We start from the raw sequence: 18,671 nt of genomic DNA, 5'->3' as shown, positions 1-18,671 counted from the left end.
CTCCATCACACACCGTCAGTCCAATCTGTAACCGCCCAAGGGGTTCACCTTGCCTGCTGCCTGGACAGAGCCCATTCATCAAGACAGGGGAATTGCAATAGACTAATTCACGCAGAGCCAGCTGTGCAGGAGAGCGGAGTGTTATTATTACTCAAATCAGTCTCCCCAAGCATTCATGGAGCAGAGTTGTTGTTGTTTTTATTTATTTATTTATTTATTTATTTATTTTTATTATACTTTAAGTTCTAGGGTACAGGTGCACAACGTGCAGGTTTGTTACATATGTATACATGTGCCACATTGGTGTGCTGCGGAGCAGAGTTTTTAAGGACAACTTGGCGGTACGGGGAAGCCAGTGAGGCAGGAGTGCTGATTGGTCAGGGATGAAATCACAGAGGGTTGAAGCTGTCTTCTTGTGGTGAGTCAGTTCCTGGGTGGGGGCCACAAGATCAGATGAGCCAGTTTATTGATCTGGGTGGTGCCAGCTGATCCGTCAAGTGCAAAGTCTGCAAAATATCTTAGGCGCTGATCTTAGGAGCAGTTGAGAGAGGGTCAGAATCTTGTAGCCTCCAGCTGCATGACTCCTAAACCATAATTTCTAACCGTGTGGCTAATGTTAGTCCTACAAAGGCCATCTAGTCCCCAGGCAAGAAGGAGTTCTGCTTGGGGAAAGGGCTGTTAACATCTTTGTTTAAACTATAAACTAAATTCCTCTCAAAGACAGTTCAGCCGACACCCAGGAATGAACAAGGATGGCTTGAGACTAGAAGCAAGATGCAGTTGATTCAGTTAGAGCTCTTCCGCTATCTCAGCCATAATTTTGCAAAGGTGGTTTCGAATAATCCACCTGGAAATTCTCTGGCCCTACCTCAAAAGTGCATCCAGAGTCTCACCCCTTCTCACTGCCTCTCTCTGACCTCGGACTGCTTCCTCTCCTCCCCACCTCCAGGCCGGCTCCCTTTGCCTCATGGCCTCTGCTCTCCTGTTCTCATGTCAGCGGCTCCGGACCAAGCCTTTGGTGTATCACCTCCTTCAAGTCTGATTAGAGCGCCTGGCGGGGTGGCTCATGCCTGTAATCCCAGCACTTTGGGAGGCCAAGGTGGGCAGATCACCTGAGGTCAGGAGTTCAAGATCAGCCTGGCCAACATGGCAAAACCCCATCTCTACTAAAAATACAAAAATTAGCCGGGCGTGGTGGTGGGCAACTGTAATCCCAGCTATTCTGGATGCTGAGGCTGGAAAACCAATTGAACCTGGGAGGGAGAGGTTGCAGTGAGTGGAGATCACGCCACTGCACTCCAGCCAGGGCAACAGAATGAAATTCCATCCCAAAAAAAAAGGTCGATTAGAAGAGGCTTCTCTTCCCGCAGGGCCCTCCCCTGCCCTCCCTGTGCCCTGCAGCAGCCTCCTCTTTGGTACGTTCCACTCCCCAAGCCCTGCGTGGGCGTCCCACCCACCCCCCAGCTTCATTTTAATCTCTGCCCCTCCACACACCTCCCCACCCCCACCCCTGTCTATATATGAACGGCACTGGGTGGGAATTTCTCTATTGTTTTCTCGATTTCCTAGAGCAGCGTCTACTCGTGGTAGGTGCCCGACACTCACGTGTTGAGTGAATGAGCAGACGCTCAAGGCTCCCGAGGGACTGACCCATCCAGGCAGACCCTTTCCAGTCTGGGACTCAGCACTCCCCATGGAGAGGCAGGGTTGAGCTGACAGCCTCCAGCCCTTGCTTGCCCCTGTTAGGTGTCAGCATGCAGCGGGCACCCAGCAGGTCCGACTCCCTTCTCTGCCCCTTTCCTCTCGGGCACTTTGCCATCCTCTGATTCCCTGACTCTCCACACAGCCGGGAGGGAGCCGGAGAAGCCACGACCCCCGTCCTGTGGCTGGCTTCCCAGAGAGAAGCTTGGGGCCCCTCCGTGGTGGGAAGCTCAATGGGCTGCGATGGCAAAGGCTGAGATGGAGCCTGGGCCTGGCCCCCACCTCCTGCCTCCTCTCCCCAGGTGGGCCGAGCACCCCACAGATGGAGCCCATGTCCCTGCATGCGGTCAGCCCAAGGGTGTGAAAGGTGAAAAAGGGCCCTGTCCCCTGCACTCTGCCAGAGGCGGGGCCTGGACACGCTGAGGCGCCCACTGGCCCAGGAGCCCTGAAGGCAGCCCTGGTGGGAAGAGGGTCTCCTGAATCGGCCTGGCAGGTGCAGGAGTCTGGGGAATCTGAGCCAGACGAGGAGGCCAGGGGTCACTCCTGCACCCTCAGCTCCTAGCAGGGGCAGGCAAGGGCTCCAGAGACCGTTAGCCCAACCTCGACTCTCCAGGGACAGAGGTGAGGCCCAGATTGGGAGGGTCTGCCCGGGTGAGCCAGAGGCAAGGGGATTAGAAGCCACTCCCTTGACCTTCACCCAATATGCCAGCAGGGTCCCACCCTGCCTGGTGGTTCAGTCCCTCAGGGACCCTGAACACCCAGCCATTCATCCCACACACAATTACTGGGCACCTACCACGTGCCGGGCTCTGCTCCAGGAGCTGGGAAGCTGAGCGGGCCCAGGCAGAATGCCCCCTCTGTAATAAACAGAATAACAGATGGTATCTGCGGTGGGGTGGGGCCTCTTCACCCTTGGGGCCCCGAGAGGGTCCTTGCTCAACAGTGCCCCGTCGTCTCAGGGGATGGTCCAAGGCTCTTAGCCTGGCTAGCACCGGCCCACACACCCCACAGCTCACTGCCATGTTGTGCCTCTGGCCCCACTGGCCATCCGCACTGCCCACTGGCTCGCAGCCTCACCGGCTCACCGGGACCTCTGGGTGGAGTGTCAGCCACACTCTGTGGGCATGCGTCCTCACAGGTGCGTATCTCAGTATCCTGGACACCAAATGCTTCATCCACCACTGGACCTGGGGACCGAGCAGGGTGGCTCAGGGGACACTAGCTGGGACCATCTTTCACCCCTTGCTGGAGTCCAGTCCCCCGGGGTCGGCTGACATCTCCAAGATCCCAGCCCACTGGAAAGCACGTGATAACCCCAGGTGCCAGGTCCAGGCTGGCCGTGGGCCCCCAACAGCTGGGCGATTCTGAGGGCAAGGTGTGGACCCCCAGCAGTTGGGCGGATTCTGAGGGCAAGGTGTGGACCCCCAGCAGCTGGGCGGATTCTGAGGGCAAGGGTGTCTGTCTGCTCGGGCTTCTGTGTTCAGGCTTAGAACCCCCTCAGATGAAGGGCTCTAAATGGGCGGGAAGGTGGGGCTGAGGGGGCAGCCACTCATTTGTGGCCATCAGGCAGATCCAGCTTGGGGGAGGTTCTGCAAGGGCCAAGGTCCTGATATATTTGGTTACAGAAAAGGTGGGAATTCCAATCCCGCCCGCCGAGAACCACAGAACCCCACTGCCTCTGTAAAGCGGGGTCAGGCCCATCTACCTCGCAGGGAGCTGGGAGGAGAAAACGCACCCTGGGTGAGAGCATGGGGAAGCATCCCTCATTTGGGTCCAAGCTCAGATGCCACCTTCTTGGAGGGACCTTCCTGCGGAGGTCGCTGTTTAGCACATCCCCTGGCTCCATTTCCTGTGTGACTTGGACCTGTCTTAAATGATTTGTCCCAATATCCCTTTCCTACTTACAGCGACCGCACCTCCCGCCTGGCTGCGTGCTCCAGAGTATCTGGGGAATGACCGGGCCCTCCCCTCCAACAGGCCTAATTCAGTCCCCCATGCCAGGCAGGACCAGGGCACACGAGAATGGTGAAGTCCTGGGGCAACTGTCACCATGGTCTCTGCAGGCTCAGTGTCAGGAGACCCAGTTTCTGACCTGGATACACTGCTCACCTTTGAGGTCGGGGCCTAGAGGGATGGTGCCACGTTGGAGACAGGCCTCCAGGGACAGTGCCACGTTGAAGACGGGGTTCCAGGGACGGTGCCACGTTAGAGATGGGGTTCCAGGGACAGTGCCACGTTGAAGACGAGGTTCCAGGGACGGTGCCACGTTGGAGATGGGGTTCCAGGGATGGTGCCACATTGGAGATGGGCAAGTCTGGGCTAAGGGAGGAGGGCCCAGAGTGGCCAGGGCAGGGCCCAGTGAGGTGCTGCTCTGAGGAGGTGGAGAGTGGGCGCTTGGGCAGGGGACACTTGGAGAGTAAGGGTGAGGTCCATCTGGGTACCCTGGGTATAGGGAGTGTTGATGAAAAAAAGCCAAACACTATAAAATATTTGAAGATATTTATTCTGAGCAAATGTGAGGACTATGACCTGTGAAACTGCCTCAGCAGGTCCTGAGATATGTGAGCAAAGTGGGTGGGTAACAGCTTGGCTTTATACTTTTTTTTTTAATTTTCAGTTTTTTTCTGTAGAGACAGGTTCTCGCCATGTTGCCCAGGCTGATCTCAAGCTCTTCAGCTCAAGCAATGCTCCCACCTTGGCCTCCGAGTATGCTGGGATTATAGGCAACAGTCACCATGCCCGGCCTGGTTTTACGGATTTTACAGAGACAGATGTTACAGGCCAAAACCATAAATCAACATATGTAAGATATACATCGGTTCAGCCTAGAAACAGGGTTGGCAGGGGCAGCTTCCAGGTCATAGGGGATTCAAAGATTTCCTGATTGGCAAGTGGTTGAAAGAGTTATGTTTTGCCTAAAGAGTTGAAGTGGGATTACTCACGCCTGTAATCCCAGCACTTTGGAAGGCTGAGGCAGGCAGATCACCTGAGGTCAGGAGTTCGAGACCAGCCTGGCCAACATGGTGAAACATCATCTCTACTAAAAATACAAAACATATATACACATATACGTGTGTGTATATACACACACGTATATGTATACATATACGTGTGTATATATACACACACGTATATGTATACATATACGTGTGTATATATACACACACGTATATGTATACATATACGTGTATATACACACATATAGTGTATATATATACATATATATGCGTATATATACACTATATATATGTGTGTGTGTATATATACATACGTGTGTGTGTATATATATATTAGCCAGGCGTGGTAGCACGCGCCTGTAATCCCAGCTACTTAGGAGGCTGAGGCAGGAGAATCGCTTGAACCCAGGAGGTAGAGGTTGCAGTGAGCCGAGATCATGCCACTGCACTCCAGCCTGGGCCACAGAGCGAGATTCTGTCTCAAAAAAAAAAAAAAAAAAAAGAGTTGACGTGAGTGGACAAAAGGTGCCCGACCTCCTAAGGGAAGGAGCTTCTCTAGAAAACGCGAATTTCGCCCCCTCGAGACAGCTGTGTAGTGCCATATCAAAACATGGGAAAGGAATGTATTTTAGGGTGGAATACTTTGCCTGCCTTCGGGCCTGCTGTCTGCCACGTGAGGCTGTGCCAGTGTGAGGTTGGAATTTGGGATCTGGAGGCTACAGAGCCATCGGTGAGGCCTGAGTCTCTAAGCACAGCGCCCAGAGGGAGAGGGCGGAGCGGGTCCGACCCCCTTTGCGGCAGGGCCTGAGCTGGTTTTCCAGGTTTCTCTGGAAGCCCTGTAGAGGAGCGGAGGGTCCATTCGGTGGGCTGGGGACTTTGAATTTAACCCTGGTTTGCAAGAGGCTTCCAGAGAGGATGTCTGGGAGCGTCTCGGAGGGGGACGAGGGGGCGCCGGGAGGAGCAGGTGCAGGAGCCCACGGCGCAGCGCCCCGCGCAGGCCTGGACGCGGGGACGGCCGCGGCGGCCGGGACAGGGGTCACCCCGCGGGGCCCTCCAGGGTGGGCCGCCCCACGACCCCGGGCCAGGCCGAAACGGGAATCCTCCAGACCCCAGAAGCTGAGCCGGGCTGACCCGGCGGGCGCGGGCGCGGGTGCGAGCGGCGGGAACTGTAGGCGCGGCAGGCGCACCACCCCCCTGCCCGGGCGCTGTGCGCGTGCGCCGAGGTTGCCCCGCCCAGGCCAGGCCCCGCTCCGCCCCGCCCCGCGCACGCCGGCCGCGCCCACGTGACCGGTCCGGGTGCAAACACGCGGGTCAGCTGATCCGGCCCAACTGCGGCGTCATCCCGGCTATAAGCGCACGGCCTCGGCGACCCTCTCCGACCCGGCCGCCGCCGCCATGCAGCCCTCCAGTCTTCTGCTGCTCGCCCTCTGCCTGCTGGCTGCACCCGCCTCCGCGCTCGTCAGGTGAAGCCTCAGGGGCCGGGGCTCAGGGACGGGCGGGGTCGCGGCGCCGAGGTCCCGGGGCCTGTGGTGACTTTCGCGCTCCCCTGTGGCCCCCACGAGCCCCTTGCGCCCCCCGCGCTGGAATGCACCTGTGCCGCCCTGCGCGGCCTCCTGCACGGACCACCCGCCTACGGGGCGCCGGGCTCCGGAGGTGCAGGGGACCTGGGGCAGAGGCGCCAGATGCCTCTCCCCCATGCCACCCTGGGTTGTACCTTGAGGACTGCAGACTGACCGCAGCCTCCCTGGAGACGGGGCGGGGCGAGGGGAGGTAGTGCTCATTCGGGGCAGGTGGAATTGGGGTCTGTACTGAGCGCCCTTGTTGCTGGAGACCTAAGTCAGGCCTCAGAGCCCCCGAGTCTGGGCGAGTCCATTTCCTTAAGGACCCCTTTACCACCTGTGAACTGGGGGCTTTAAAAGTTTGCTCCAGCGGCTCTTATCACAGGCCCTGGGCTGGGAGACCCCGGGAGACCCTAGGAGTTCCCATGTCCCTGAGAGAGGAGGAGGCATGGGGAGTGGGTCGGCTCACCCACCCCGGGCCTGGGGTTGTGCTGTAGTGAGGCCCACACGCTCCTCAGGCCGATCCCCTGTGCCAGGTGAGGCCACCGATTGGGCCTGGATGGGATGGGGCCCGGCCATGCCTGACCAGCTGGGCAGAGGAGGGCCATGCTGCAGTCTGCTTCCTTGACCCCCTCCCCAGCCCTTGCAAGGCAGCCTGCATTCCCAGGAGGGGTATGCTGACCCATCCCATTGGGCACCTGCCCCACCCTTGCTCTGGGCCTTTGTGGGAGACCTGGGATCTGCGATGGGTCCACTGCCTTTGGGCAGGTGGGTGAGGTCAGAAGGCTGCAGGGGCTGGAGCTGGCTGGGCCAGCAGGAGCAGTGGGCTGGGTAGGACTGAGCCTCACCAAAGGCTGTGGGGAATGGCCCCGGGGCGGGTAGTCCCAATTAAAGTCGTTGTAGGGGAGTAGCCACAAGCCTGAGCCTGCCTTGACCTTGCCAGCCTATCCACAGGCCTCCCCTCTCCAAGGAGGGCAGACACAGCAGAGGGGAAACGATCCTGGGGCTTCTTGGAGGGAAGGGTAGCTGAATCCAAGCCCTCACCTGATTCCAGCTCTTGTGCGACTGATACTATTACACCTGCTTCCTGGGTCCCTGGAGGGCGTGTCCCTCCCCCAGGACAAAACCTGGAGCTCTTCCAGCCCACCAGCTCTTAGGCAATAATCTCATCTTCCCGGACCACGCCCCTGACAAGCCAGGAAAAGCCGGCTATGACCTTGTACTCTCAAGTCCCTGGGGCAGGGAAGAGGTTTTATTTAAGTGATTAAAAGCCCAGGGGAGCTTCCTTGGAACAAGGAGTGGGTTCACACCAAGGGGAAGGCCAGTGGCCCTGGGGGAGGGGCAGGGACCCCTCTCTCTGTTACTCGCTTCCTGGGTTTAGAACTCAGGACCCCTGATCTCAGTCTGGAGCTCCCTCCTGCACCCTGGCTGGCGGTGTGCTGGGTGACAGGACTCTGGAGGGGTACCCTGAGTGCAGCTGTCGGGGGAGGCAGGGCGGTGGGGGGGGCAGCACAGAAGCCTCTAAGGCCCCAGGTGCAGTCCTGGACCTCATGGAGCCGCATGGAGTGAGGAGAGGTGCGGATGCCCAGAAACAGATGTGGGATGAGGGCACTGGGCAGCCACAGGAGGACAGGTAGTCAAGGAGGGCTTCTGGAGGTGGTGTGGAGGGCCCATCTGATGGCCAGAGGAGGCCACCCAGGAGGCCAGGCAGAGCTGCCAGTGCCAGCCTGGAGGTGGGGCCACCTTCGTGCAGGTGTCTGTGGGTGGAGAGCAGGTGTGATGGGGGCTGGGTACAGTGGGCTGCCTCAGAGCACTTTGGGCAGGAGTGACAGGTACCCGCCAGCACCCTGAGCAGCCATGCTGGCCACCATCCTGGAAGAGACCAGCGCAGGTGCAGAGGGAGGACGGGAGACCCCTGGGGGCTTTGGAGCCTCCAGAATGGCTGAGGAGAGGAGGGGTGGGCACACTGGCCCCCAGGTTGGGTGTGTGGGGCTGAGGTGGGTGGCGGGTGACCACTTCTTAGGACTGTGGCCTGTGCAACCTGGTGGGGGGCAGTGGGTTGCCATTCACTGACTTGGGGGAGCTGGGCCAGCAGTTTCCAGGTGACAGGCAGGAGTTTGGTTTTGGCTGTGGCGACTCTGAGATTCCCCAGGGGCCTCCAGGTGGATGTGCAGTGTTGGCGGCCTTGGCCGGCAGGCGGGAGGGCCTCCCTGATATGCCCCGACCCGTGGTTGACAGGATCCCGCTGCACAAGTTCACGTCCATCCGCCGGACCATGTCGGAGGTTGGGGGCTCTGTGGAGGACCTGATTGCCAAAGGCCCCGTCTCAAAGTACTCCCAGGCGGTGCCATCCGTGACCGCGGGGCCCATTCCCGAGGTGCTCAAGAACTACATGGACGTGAGTATGAGGTCTTAGCCCTGCTGCAAGCGGACCCACTGTCAGGAGAGCTCCATGGGAGTGTGGGGAACATTCCCACCTCCTGTTCTCAGCAGCGCAGTTTGAGTGGCTCACCTGGCCAGGGTGGCGTCCAGGCTCAGCCACACTCCTTTCTTCCCCATCCTGGAACCTCCTGCCACTGGTCCCTGTCGTTGCAGGGTCTTGGTCCTGCTCAGGCCTGGGAGGGTGACTGGGAGTGGCCTCGGGCCTTGGTGCTAGCTCGCCTGAGGGGGCGGTCCTTGGGCCTGCCTGAGTGTGGCCGGCTGACCTGGAGCCTTTCACTGCTGTCCTGCTGGGAGGCCTGTGGTGACTCGTGGCCTCCCCAGCCCCTCCCCATCTTCTTCCTCTCGCAGCAGCCCCTCCTGTGCTCACTACTCCTTCAGGGGGAAGCAGGATCCAAGGTGGAGCACTCTGGAAGCCACCTAGCAAGCTGGGGCTTGGTCAGCCTGGTCCCAGCTCTATGGGGTCAGTTCGAGGCCAGGGCCTGCTGTCCAGCCTCGGGGCTCTGGCCCACTGTGGGGGAGCCTTGCCCTCTGTCCTGCTTGGCCCGAGTCCTGGCTGTGACAGGAAGCCCAAGACTCACAGGCATGTGACTGGGCCAGGGGGGCCCTGGGGGGAACCAGGCGTCGTGTGCCTGGTCCCGACTGGCCAGTTCCTGATTGCCCTAGCGCGCGAGCAAGCAGATGCATGCACACACGTGCACACACATGCACACGCACACATGGAAATTTGCTGAGTGTCCCCCTGCCAGTGGTCACTTCTGTGGGGCCATGAGTCAGCAGCTGCTGCTGCTCCGTGAAGCCAGGCGGTCGGAGAAACATTGGGCTGGGCTGGTGCCAGGGATCTGGTGGCTGACGGTGGCCCAGGCTCCAATCCTGGGGGAAGCGGGCGCCCAGGCGACCCCAAACTCCAGGACCCTCTTACTCTCTGCCTCCTGAGAGGCTCAGCGGCATGGGACCCCTTGTACTTGCCTGATCCCTGAGTCAGCACCCCCACCTGCCCCTGCTATCCCTGTGTACACATGGGGAACCTGAGGCCCTGGGCCATTAAGGCAGGGTTGCTGGGCAGGCAGTGACTGTAAGGCTTACCTTCTCCCCTTGACCAGCTGAACCCCTCTGCCTGGAAGCCCTCCAGGCTTGGGGTTCACCCTGGAGGGCAGGGCAGGCACTGAGACACCCAGAATCAGACCCTGACACGGCCCCAACCTGGGGAGGAAGTCACTTCCTTTCTCAGACCTTGGACTGCGGGCCACCAGGGGAGTCTTCCAGGCCGGGCTTTTCTGCACCTGGGGCTCAGGCTGAGGGCCACATCTGTCCCCACCCTGGCTTGACCTCTGGCCTTGTCTTTTCCGTGGGGAAGTCCTCAGCCTCACCATGTATTGAGCAGGGGTAGGTGACAGAAGCCAGGGGTCTAGAGACCCCAAGTACCCGTGGGCATTAGGACCGAGGGCTGGGGACCTGGCCCATCTTCCCTGCAGGCTGAGCAGGTGGGAGTGGGTGGCTGTTGGCAGCTGTGGGCCCCGTGATGCCCCTCCCTCCAGTATGGGCCTTCAGGGCTTGGCTCTGGGGACAACCGGGCCTTCTGAGGCCCAGTGGGGAGATGGGGCCCCCTCTCCCATCTCTTGCGGACCCTGTCCCCTGCCAGGCCCAGTACTACGGGGAGATTGGCATCGGGACGCCCCCCCAGTGCTTCACAGTCGTCTTCGACACGGGCTCCTCCAACCTGTGGGTCCCCTCCATCCACTGCAAACTGCTGGACATCGCTTGCTGTGAGTCACGCACCCCAGCCCCATCTCCCAGGTCCTGCCCTTCCGGGATGTCGCTGCAGGGCTGCCTCAGGAATCACTTGGGCAACGCAATTCTCCTGCCTCTTGGCCCCGTGAGCCAGGCCAGCCCTCCACCCTGCTCCAGCCACTGACTTTCTGGGTGAACCACCAGCTGTGGTCTTGCTCTCAGCAGCGCTGGGGCTGGGGTGGCCACAGAGGGAGCCGGCTGTGGCTGGGAGGGAGGCCCGGGGTCACAGCCCACAGTCCCGGGGCTCTGGCATGATGGTGGGCCTCAGATCCCCTCCAAATCCCACCCTGGGGAGGCATCTTGGGGGGTGCGGGCTCCATGGTAGATTGTAGGGGGATGGGAGGGCCAAGGCCACGGCGTGGGCTGCGGGATGACCGGCGGGCCCCCTTGTCGCCCGGGGCAGGGATCCACCACAAGTACAACAGCGACAAGTCCAGCACCTACGTGAAGAATGGTACCTCGTTTGACATCCACTATGGCTCGGGCAGCCTCTCCGGGTACCTGAGCCAGGATACCGTGTCGGTGAGTCCCTCTGGGGCCTTTCCCAGGACTCGAGGGTGCCAGGGTGTGGGGTTCACCCACCGTGGGTATGTGGTTGAAAGGGAGGGCTCCGTGATCCCAGCCCAACCCCAGCCCTCAGGTGGCCGGGGCAGTCAGCAGGGTGAGGAGGGGTCTGGGAATGGGCCTGGTTGTGTGCAGGCTGGAGGGACAGCCTCAAACCCAGGGGGTACAGGGGCAGGGGTGCCCGGAGTCAGGCCACAGTGAGTGGGAGGGAGGACAGGGCAGATCGGTCGGGCCCTTTTTGGCACATTGGGTTTGAGGTGTCAGCAGGTGTTGAGGGCTGGACCTGGGGCTGCACAGGGTCCCTGCAGCAGGCCGAGGGCTTGGGGAAGCTTGGGGTTGGATGTACCAGGAACCCACTGTGGGGGCTGCTGGTGGAGAGTCACCGGCAGGAGCCTGGGAGGGCGAGGGAGGGGGAGCAGCAGTGGCTGTTGGGGGCCCCGCCTGCATCCACCATCCTCAGGGCCCTGTGCAGAGCAACTCCCTGCCCTAGGAGAGGGTGAGCTGGCCCTTGTCACCCTGCCTGGGCCTCAGTGAGTTCTCACCTCGGAGCTGTCTGCTGGGGGTGGGCCAGGCCACAAGGGGTTCAGGAGTTATGGGACGGTGACAGCCTCCAGCTCTGGAGCGGGCCAGGAGGGCAACAGAGCCCCCCTGCAGGCCCAGGGACCCGGGAAGAGGGCCCCTTCCTCCAGCTGAAGCTGCTCCTAACAGTCCCTGCTGGGCTGGAGTCCAGTGTGTACTGGGGGCTCCTCAGAGCCCTCCTGTCTGGACCCTGCTCAGCCTGAACAGGAAATTGCCCCATCTGCCCTCTTCCGCCCTCTTCTGCCCCCTCCGCCCCGTGTCAGCCTCAAGCTGTCGTTCCCTTCCCACATCCTGCTCTGGCCGTGTTCTCTCTCTGCAGCCTCATCCAGGGCTGGGGGAGGGGACAGGCAGAGAAGGGGAAGGGGGCAGTATGGCTGTGAGCTTGGGATGGGGTAGGCAGGTTCCCCATCTCTCGGGCTCCTGGCCCAGGCTGTGTCTTGTTCCCAGCGCTGAGGGCAGGAGCAGGACCTGCCTGTCATTGGTGGTGGGAACAAGAGGTCGGAGCAGGGAGCGGAGCAAGGGGCCTGCCCGTCTGTGCTCCTGCCTGGTTCCCATCTCGTGTAAACCGAGCCCTGATGACTTCCACGAAGAGGGCCCCGCCATACCCCGTGTCCCCATCCCCAGTGGTGTTCAGCTCAGGGTTTCCAGCCCTTTCTTCTGGGCCCTCTGGGCCCCATCATGTGTGAGATGGGCATCCATTGAGCTGGGTTTTGTAGCCTCATGCTCAGGGAGGGGTGTAGGGCTCAGCCTGTCTGCTGCCCACTGACTCTGCCCTGGCCTGCAGGTGCCCTGCCAGTCAGCGTCGTCAGCCTCTGCCCCGGGCGGTGTCAAAGTGGAGAGGCAGGTCTTCGGGGAGGCCACCAAGCAGCCAGGGATCACCTTCATCGCAGCCAAGTTTGACGGCATCCTGGGCATGGCCTACCCCCGCATCTCCGTCAACAACGTGCTGCCCGTCTTCGACAACCTGATGCAGCAGAAGCTGGTGGACCAGAACATCTTCTCCTTCTACCTGAGCAGGTGGGCGCGTGGGTTCCCTCTCGCTCAGCGTTGCTGGGAGGCAGGGCGGGGCTGGACGGGGAGCCTTCTAGGCACCCCCTCTCAGTGCTGCCCCCTCCCTGCTGCTGTGCCAGAGCTCCTGACCTCTGACCTCAGGTCATCCGGGAGGCGGGGGTTGGCCGCCCTTCTGCAGAGGAGTAAGTGGCATCACAGAGAAAGCTGTTTGGCCGGGGTCTCCCAGTGGGAGGGGCTCGGGCCAGGCTGTGGGTCCTGGGACCTTGGCAGCTGGGCCTCCCTCCTATGAGAATGGACCCAGGTCAGGGGTCGTGGCAGTTCCTCTTGGTTCAGTCGGCCCGTCGGTCCCCGGACCTGGTGATGGGCACATGTGGTCCTGGTCCCGGGGTTGCTGATGGTGGAGAGGGGCATGGTGCCCAGGGGACCGGGGATCCCCGGGGAGGTGACCTTGGGTGCGTATGGGTCCTCGGCACCACGCTGCGAGCAGCTCTGTGGGCGTCCTCAGCAGGTGCCGGCTGCCCTCGAGGAGGAACATAGGGGGCCCTTCCTTCTGGGAAAAAGGTTCTCCCCCAGGGCCCCCACCTGCAGCCGCTGCTCCAGCATGGGTGACCCATGGTCAGGTGACCTTGGGAAGGGGACGTCGGACTCAGTTAGTTTCCTCTTCTCGGGGCAGACCTGAGTGGAGGGTTCCATGTAAGAGGGGTGACTGGGGGTTGGGGGCTTTTGTTTTGGGGGTGGGCAGCGTGTCAGCCGGCGGCCTCCTGCCCTGAGCTGCGCCTGGTCACTGCCCCACACTCTCCAGGGCTGACAGGGGCAGCTTTACCTCACGTGGCTGACTTGGCACTTGGAGTCTCTGGGCCTGACCCCTGACCTTGGATCGCTTCCGGCAGAATTCCGGCTGTAGGGCTGGCTGGGCCTCTTTGCTCTGCCCCTTGCCTGGGCAGTGAATACTCCTTAGCAACACCCAGGGCTAAGCTGCTCACTAGAGGCCAGGACACAGGTGAACCAGCTGGGCCATTTCCCCAGGAGCCTTGGGGCACAGGGGAGGCAGCCAGGTGAAAAGGGGTCCCCTGAGGGCAAGAGGGCATGCAGGCATGAGTGCCCACATGGGGAGGGGGCACACAGCCTGAGTACCCAGGTCAGGGAGGGGGACACAGGCATGAATGCCCACGTGGGGGAGGGGCACACAATGTGAGTGCCCGTGTGGGTCAGGGGCAGGCACACGGTATGAGTACCCAGGTCGGGGGAGGCATACACAGGCATGAGTGCCAGGTGGAAGGAGGGGCACACAGAGTGAGTGCCCAGGTGGGGGAGGTGCACATGGTTGTGAGTGCCCAGGTGTAGTCTCAAGGCAGCAGCTTGGGCAGGAAGTGGAGCCAGGCAGGAGGGAGGGTCTGAGGGCTTCTGAAAGCATGTTTGGTGAGGAGAGGAGGAGTGGGAGGCGCTGATCAGGTTTCTACACTTGGGATTGCAGAGGTGTTGACAAGAGGCAAAGGTGGAGGAGGCTGGAGGAGGGCGGAGGCCCCGAGCGGTGTTGGGAGGACTGGGTCAGGCCTGGCGCTGCCTCGAGTGACAGGCAGTGGGATGGTGGCCAGCTTAGCTGCAGAGGCCCTGGCGGGATGGCAGAACCGCCCCAGACACAGAGAGCTTCTCTACCGGGACCGGCAGGATTTGCTGCGTTGAAAGCTGTACTTGAGCAATGTTTAGAAACAAACCCGGGCGACATGGGTTGCAGGTCCTAGGAAGTGCAGTGCGCTCCTGCCCAGGAGCACCTTGGCTGGCCGTCGGTGGTCTGGATGAGGGGGAGATGAGCGGACGTGGCTCGGGGATGCAGGTGGAGGGTGTTCCCAGGAGCAGCCAGTGCAGAGGCCCTGTGGCCAGAACCAGCCATCCCAACTTCCCAGATCGTGCCATCACTCCCTCCTGGAAGCCTTCTTTGGTTTTTTCTTCCAGACAGACAGACAGGGTCCTCCCCAGTGGAGCTCCTGGCGCTCACTTCCTTGTCTGCCCCCAGCCGTGACCCTGGTGTCTGGCTGAACCTTGGCTCCTGAGCAGACCAGGGGAACCTGAGGGTTGAGAAAAACCTCTTCTGGGCCAGGCTGGGCCACGCAGAGCAGCCCTACCCCGGGAAGAAGGGAGTCTGTCCCTCCTCCTGCCTTCTGGGCCTTTCCGTCCCTGCAGTTTCAGAAAGGCCCCTCCTTCAGGAAGCTCTCCCTGATTGCCACATTCACCCTCTTACTCCTGACCTGGCACTCTTGTGCTTGGGGGGTGGCATGGCAGCTGACTCCTCCCTTTTCCTCCTAGGGACCCAGATGCGCAGCCTGGGGGTGAGCTGATGCTGGGTGGCACAGACTCCAAGTATTACAAGGGTTCTCTGTCCTACCTGAATGTCACCCGCAAGGCCTACTGGCAGGTCCACCTGGACCAGTGAGTAGTGGCTGCAGTCGGCTCCCCTGGGTTCTGTGGGCGGGGGCGGCGTGCGGAGACCCTGGAGGACCCCGGTTCTGCAGGTGGGGGTTGCATGTGGGGAGTAGTGGAGCTGGGCAAGAAAGAGATGGGGTCAGACCAGCCCTCCATGCCCCTCCTTGCCCCTCCATGCCCCCCATCGCCTCCATCCCCTCTATTCCCTCTATCCCTCCATCCCTCCATTTCCTCCATGCCTCTGTGACTCTCCATGACCCACCATCCCTTCTGTCCATCCCTCCATGCCCTCCATCCCCTCCATCCCCTCATCCCTCTGTGACTCTTCATGACCCTCCATCTCCTCCATCCCTCCATCCCCTCCATCCCTCCATCCCCACATCCCCTCTGTGACTCTCCATGACCCTCCATCCCCTCCATCTGTCTATCCCTCCATCCCTTCATGCCCCTCCATCCCTCCATCCCTCCATCCCTCCATCCCTTCATCCCTTCATCCCCTCCATCCATCCCCTCCATCCCTCCATCCCTCTATGCCCCTCCATCCCCTCCATCCCCCCATGCCCCTCACCACCACCTGAGGGTCTCCCACCCCCTCTACCACCACTCTGTGTCTCCTCTCCCACCCTCTTCCCTGGAGGGCTTACAGCCGGCTGTGCTTCCAGGAGCCCTGAGGGGAGGAGAGTGCAGCCCAGCCAGGGGAGGGGCTCCCAGGGAGGGGCACTGGGCCCCCAGGGCACACTCCAGTCCCGGCAGGGGCCTCACGCCCTGACTCCCCGCAGGGTGGAGGTGGCCAGCGGGCTGACTCTGTGCAAGGAGGGCTGTGAGGCCATTGTGGACACAGGCACTTCCCTCATGGTGGGCCCCGTGGATGAGGTGCGCGAGCTGCAGAAGGCCATCGGGGCCGTGCCGCTGATTCAGGGCGAGGTGAGCGCCGGGGGCTGGGGCTGGGGCTGGGGCTGGCAGGGGGAGCCCCAAGGCCACCACTACCACCCTGACACTGCTGTGACCCCTCTTAGTACATGATCCCCTGTGAGAAGGTGTCCACCCTGCCCGCGATCACACTGAAGCTAGGAGGCAAAGGCTACAAGCTGTCCCCAGAGGACTACACGCTCAAGGTGAGCGGGCAATGGGGTGCCACACGCCCCAGGTGAGCGGGCACGGTGGGGGGCCACATGCCCCAGGTGAGCGGGCGGTGAGGGGGCGCACGTTCCAGGTGAGCGGGCAACAGGTGGGGGGGCGGGTGGTGCCAGGCCTGGGTACTGACCACCAGGTCCGTCCCAGGTGTCGCAGGCTGGGAAGACCCTCTGCCTGAGCGGCTTCATGGGCATGGACATCCCGCCACCCAGCGGGCCACTCTGGATCCTGGGCGACGTCTTCATCGGCCGCTACTACACTGTGTTTGACCGTGACAACAACAGGGTGGGCTTCGCCGAGGCTGCCCGCCTCTAGTTCCCAAGCCGTCCGCGCGCCAGCACAGAAACAGAGGAGAGTCCCAGAGCAGGAGGCCCCTGGCCCGGCGGCCCCTCCCACACACACCCACACACTCGCCCGCCCACTGTCCTGGGCGCCCTGGAAGCCGGCGGCCCAAGCCCGACTTGCTGTTTTGTTCTGTGGTTTTCCCCTCCCTGGGTTCAGAAATGCTGCCTGCCTGTCTGTCTGTCCATCTGTTTGGTGGGGGTAGAGCTGATCCAGAGCACAGATCTGTTTCATGCATTGGAAGACCCCACCCAAGCTTGGCAGCCGAGCTTGTGTATCCTGGGGCTCCCTTCATCTCCAGGGAGTCCCCTCCCCAGCCCTACCAGCGCCCGCTGGGCTGAGCCCCTACCCCACACCAGGCCGTCCTCCCGGGCCCTCCCTTGGAAACCTGCCCTGCCTGAGGGCCCCTCTGCCCAGCTTGGGCCCAGCTGGGCTCTGCCACCCCTACCTGTCCAGTGTCCCGGGCCCATTGAGGATGAGGCCACTAGAGGCCTGAGGATGAGCTGGAAGGAGTGAGAGGGGACAAAACCCACCTTGTTGGAGCCTGCAGGGTGGTGCTGGGACTGAGCCCGTCCCAGGGGCATGTATTGGCCTGGAGGTGGGGTTGGGATTGGGGGCTGGTGCCAGCCTTCCTCTGCAGCTGACCTCTGTTGTCCTCCCCTTGGGCGGCTGAGAGCCCCAGCTGACATGGAAATACAGTTGTTGGCCTCCGGCCTCCCCTCTGTGCTGGTGTGCTCTTGTGCCTGGTCAGGGGTGGCTCCAACTTGGGATGGGGAGGGGGGGTGGGTAGTGCGAAGCCGGCAAGGCAGCTGACTCGGCAGCACCGGGACAAGCATTTGGGGTGCCCCGGGCCTATGGCCCCCTGCCCAGCCCATAGGCTCCAGCCTGGTCGGCCAGCGGGGACTGACTTGTTCCCAGGTCTGGAGCAGTAGCCGGCAGGATGTGGCCTTGGCTGGGGTTTCAGGGTGTCTAGTGTGAGTGCCAGCCTTGAGGAGTGATTTCAGGGAGGTGGCCCAGCCAGGCGGCCACGGCACTCGAACAGAGGCTATTTCTGCTCTCGGGGACCCTCAGAGCAGGCCTACCAGTCACCCTCCTCAGCCCTCTTGTCCCGGGAAATAAATGGCCCCAGGTGGCGTGGGGGGCTGGCCTAGCTGGGCCTTCTTGCCTCCCAGGCCCTAGAAGCGGTTTTGTGTGCAGTGAGCTGAGCTGGCACCAAGCAAGCCTGCCCAGGGTCCCTGGTTGCAGGGACCGGACTCAGAAGTCCCCTCCAGCCACAGCTGCCACAGTCACGGATGCCCGGGCTGATAACGCGGTGCGCTTGTTCCGCTGGGAGGGAAGGGGTTGGGAGCGTGTGCCCGGATGCAGTGGTAGCAGCCCCTGGGGTTCTAATAGGTAAGTAGGAGTTTGTGGGCATGTGGTGGTGGGAGCAGAGTTCCTTTTGGGATCAGTAGCTCTGGAGTCACTTAGAGCCCCCTCGAGCCCCACCCCAACAAGTTAGAAGATGAGGCAGATGTGACATTTGCCATTATCTTGATGCCTCTGCCTGAGGGTGGTGGCTGCCTTGGCCTTCCTCCCGAGGGGCTGCAGGGCTTTCACCCCAGAGCCATGCTACGGCAGACACCTGGAGCAAGAACATTTACCCAGGGTGGCACGGAGGCTTGGAAACACATGCCTGGCGTTTGGCATGCCTGAAATCTGAGCAGAGCTGGGCAGAACTCTGCAGGGCCTGGCAGGGCTTCTGGGGAGACAAATGTCCTGTCATCAGATGCTTTGTGCACTGAGGCCCGGGAGGGCAGAGAGGTACAAGGAGGCAGCCGTACCCTGTTGTCCCTGCCCTGTCCCACTCTCCCCATCTCCCTCCTTCTGCAGCTTGTCAGCTCTGTCCAGCTCCCATCTTCATGGCTGCTGCCCTGGGGTTGCTCCGAGGGCTCCCTCCAGCCCGGCAGGATTCTCGGGGCCCTGGAGTCTGACCCCGGGTTCCTCCGTGGTTTTCTAGCTGGTGACTGGACCCTGAGCCTGGAGTCCCCCGGTCTAGACTATGGGTTGTAACCAGAAACCCCTAGCAAAGGGGAAGCTGGAGCCCAGGCCCTTGGGGAGCTCAGCACAGTCACAGGAATGCTGGCTGTGCCAAGTTTGGCTGGGCCCTGGCTCTACCCTGCGACCCCTGGCTCCC

At 61.6% G+C, this 18,671-nt stretch overlaps 1 protein-coding gene across 1 annotated transcript; it reads left to right on the top strand.

The window, feature by feature from the left end:
• The first annotated feature begins 5,862 nt into the window (after positions 1 to 5,862).
• CTSD (cathepsin D) lies at positions 5,863 to 17,220 on the top strand. Its single transcript, XM_016920115.4, has 9 exons — positions 5,863 to 6,121; positions 8,456 to 8,615; positions 10,299 to 10,422; positions 10,851 to 10,969; positions 12,375 to 12,607; positions 14,906 to 15,028; positions 15,802 to 15,946; positions 16,039 to 16,137; positions 16,304 to 17,220. The coding sequence occupies exons 1-9, from the start codon at positions 6,054 to 6,056 to the stop codon at positions 16,469 to 16,471; spliced, it is 1,239 nt and encodes a 412-aa protein (XP_016775604.3). The 5' UTR covers positions 5,863 to 6,053; the 3' UTR covers positions 16,472 to 17,220.
• Positions 17,221 to 18,671: the final 1,451 nt, after the last annotated feature.

This window comes from Pan troglodytes, chromosome 9 (genome assembly GCF_028858775.2).
Source record: "Pan troglodytes isolate AG18354 chromosome 9, NHGRI_mPanTro3-v2.0_pri, whole genome shotgun sequence".
In the NCBI taxonomy this organism is placed as follows: domain Eukaryota; kingdom Metazoa; phylum Chordata; class Mammalia; order Primates; family Hominidae; genus Pan; species Pan troglodytes.
The sequence above is the reverse complement of the archived record's forward strand: the minus strand, read 5'-3'. Positions and strand labels throughout refer to the sequence as shown.

Excerpts from the sequence above, each read along its gene's own strand:
- CTSD (XM_016920115.4), top strand. The coding sequence starts at position 6,054 with ATGCAGCCCTCCAGTCTTCTGCTGCTCGCCCTCTGCCTGCTGGCTGCA. Across the intron at positions 10,970-12,374 it reads TGAGCCAGGATACCGTGTCG|GTGCCCTGCCAGTCAGCGTC; the intron begins GTGAGTCCCTCT and ends CCTGGCCTGCAG. Across the intron at positions 15,947-16,038 it reads TGCCGCTGATTCAGGGCGAG|TACATGATCCCCTGTGAGAA; the intron begins GTGAGCGCCGGG and ends GACCCCTCTTAG.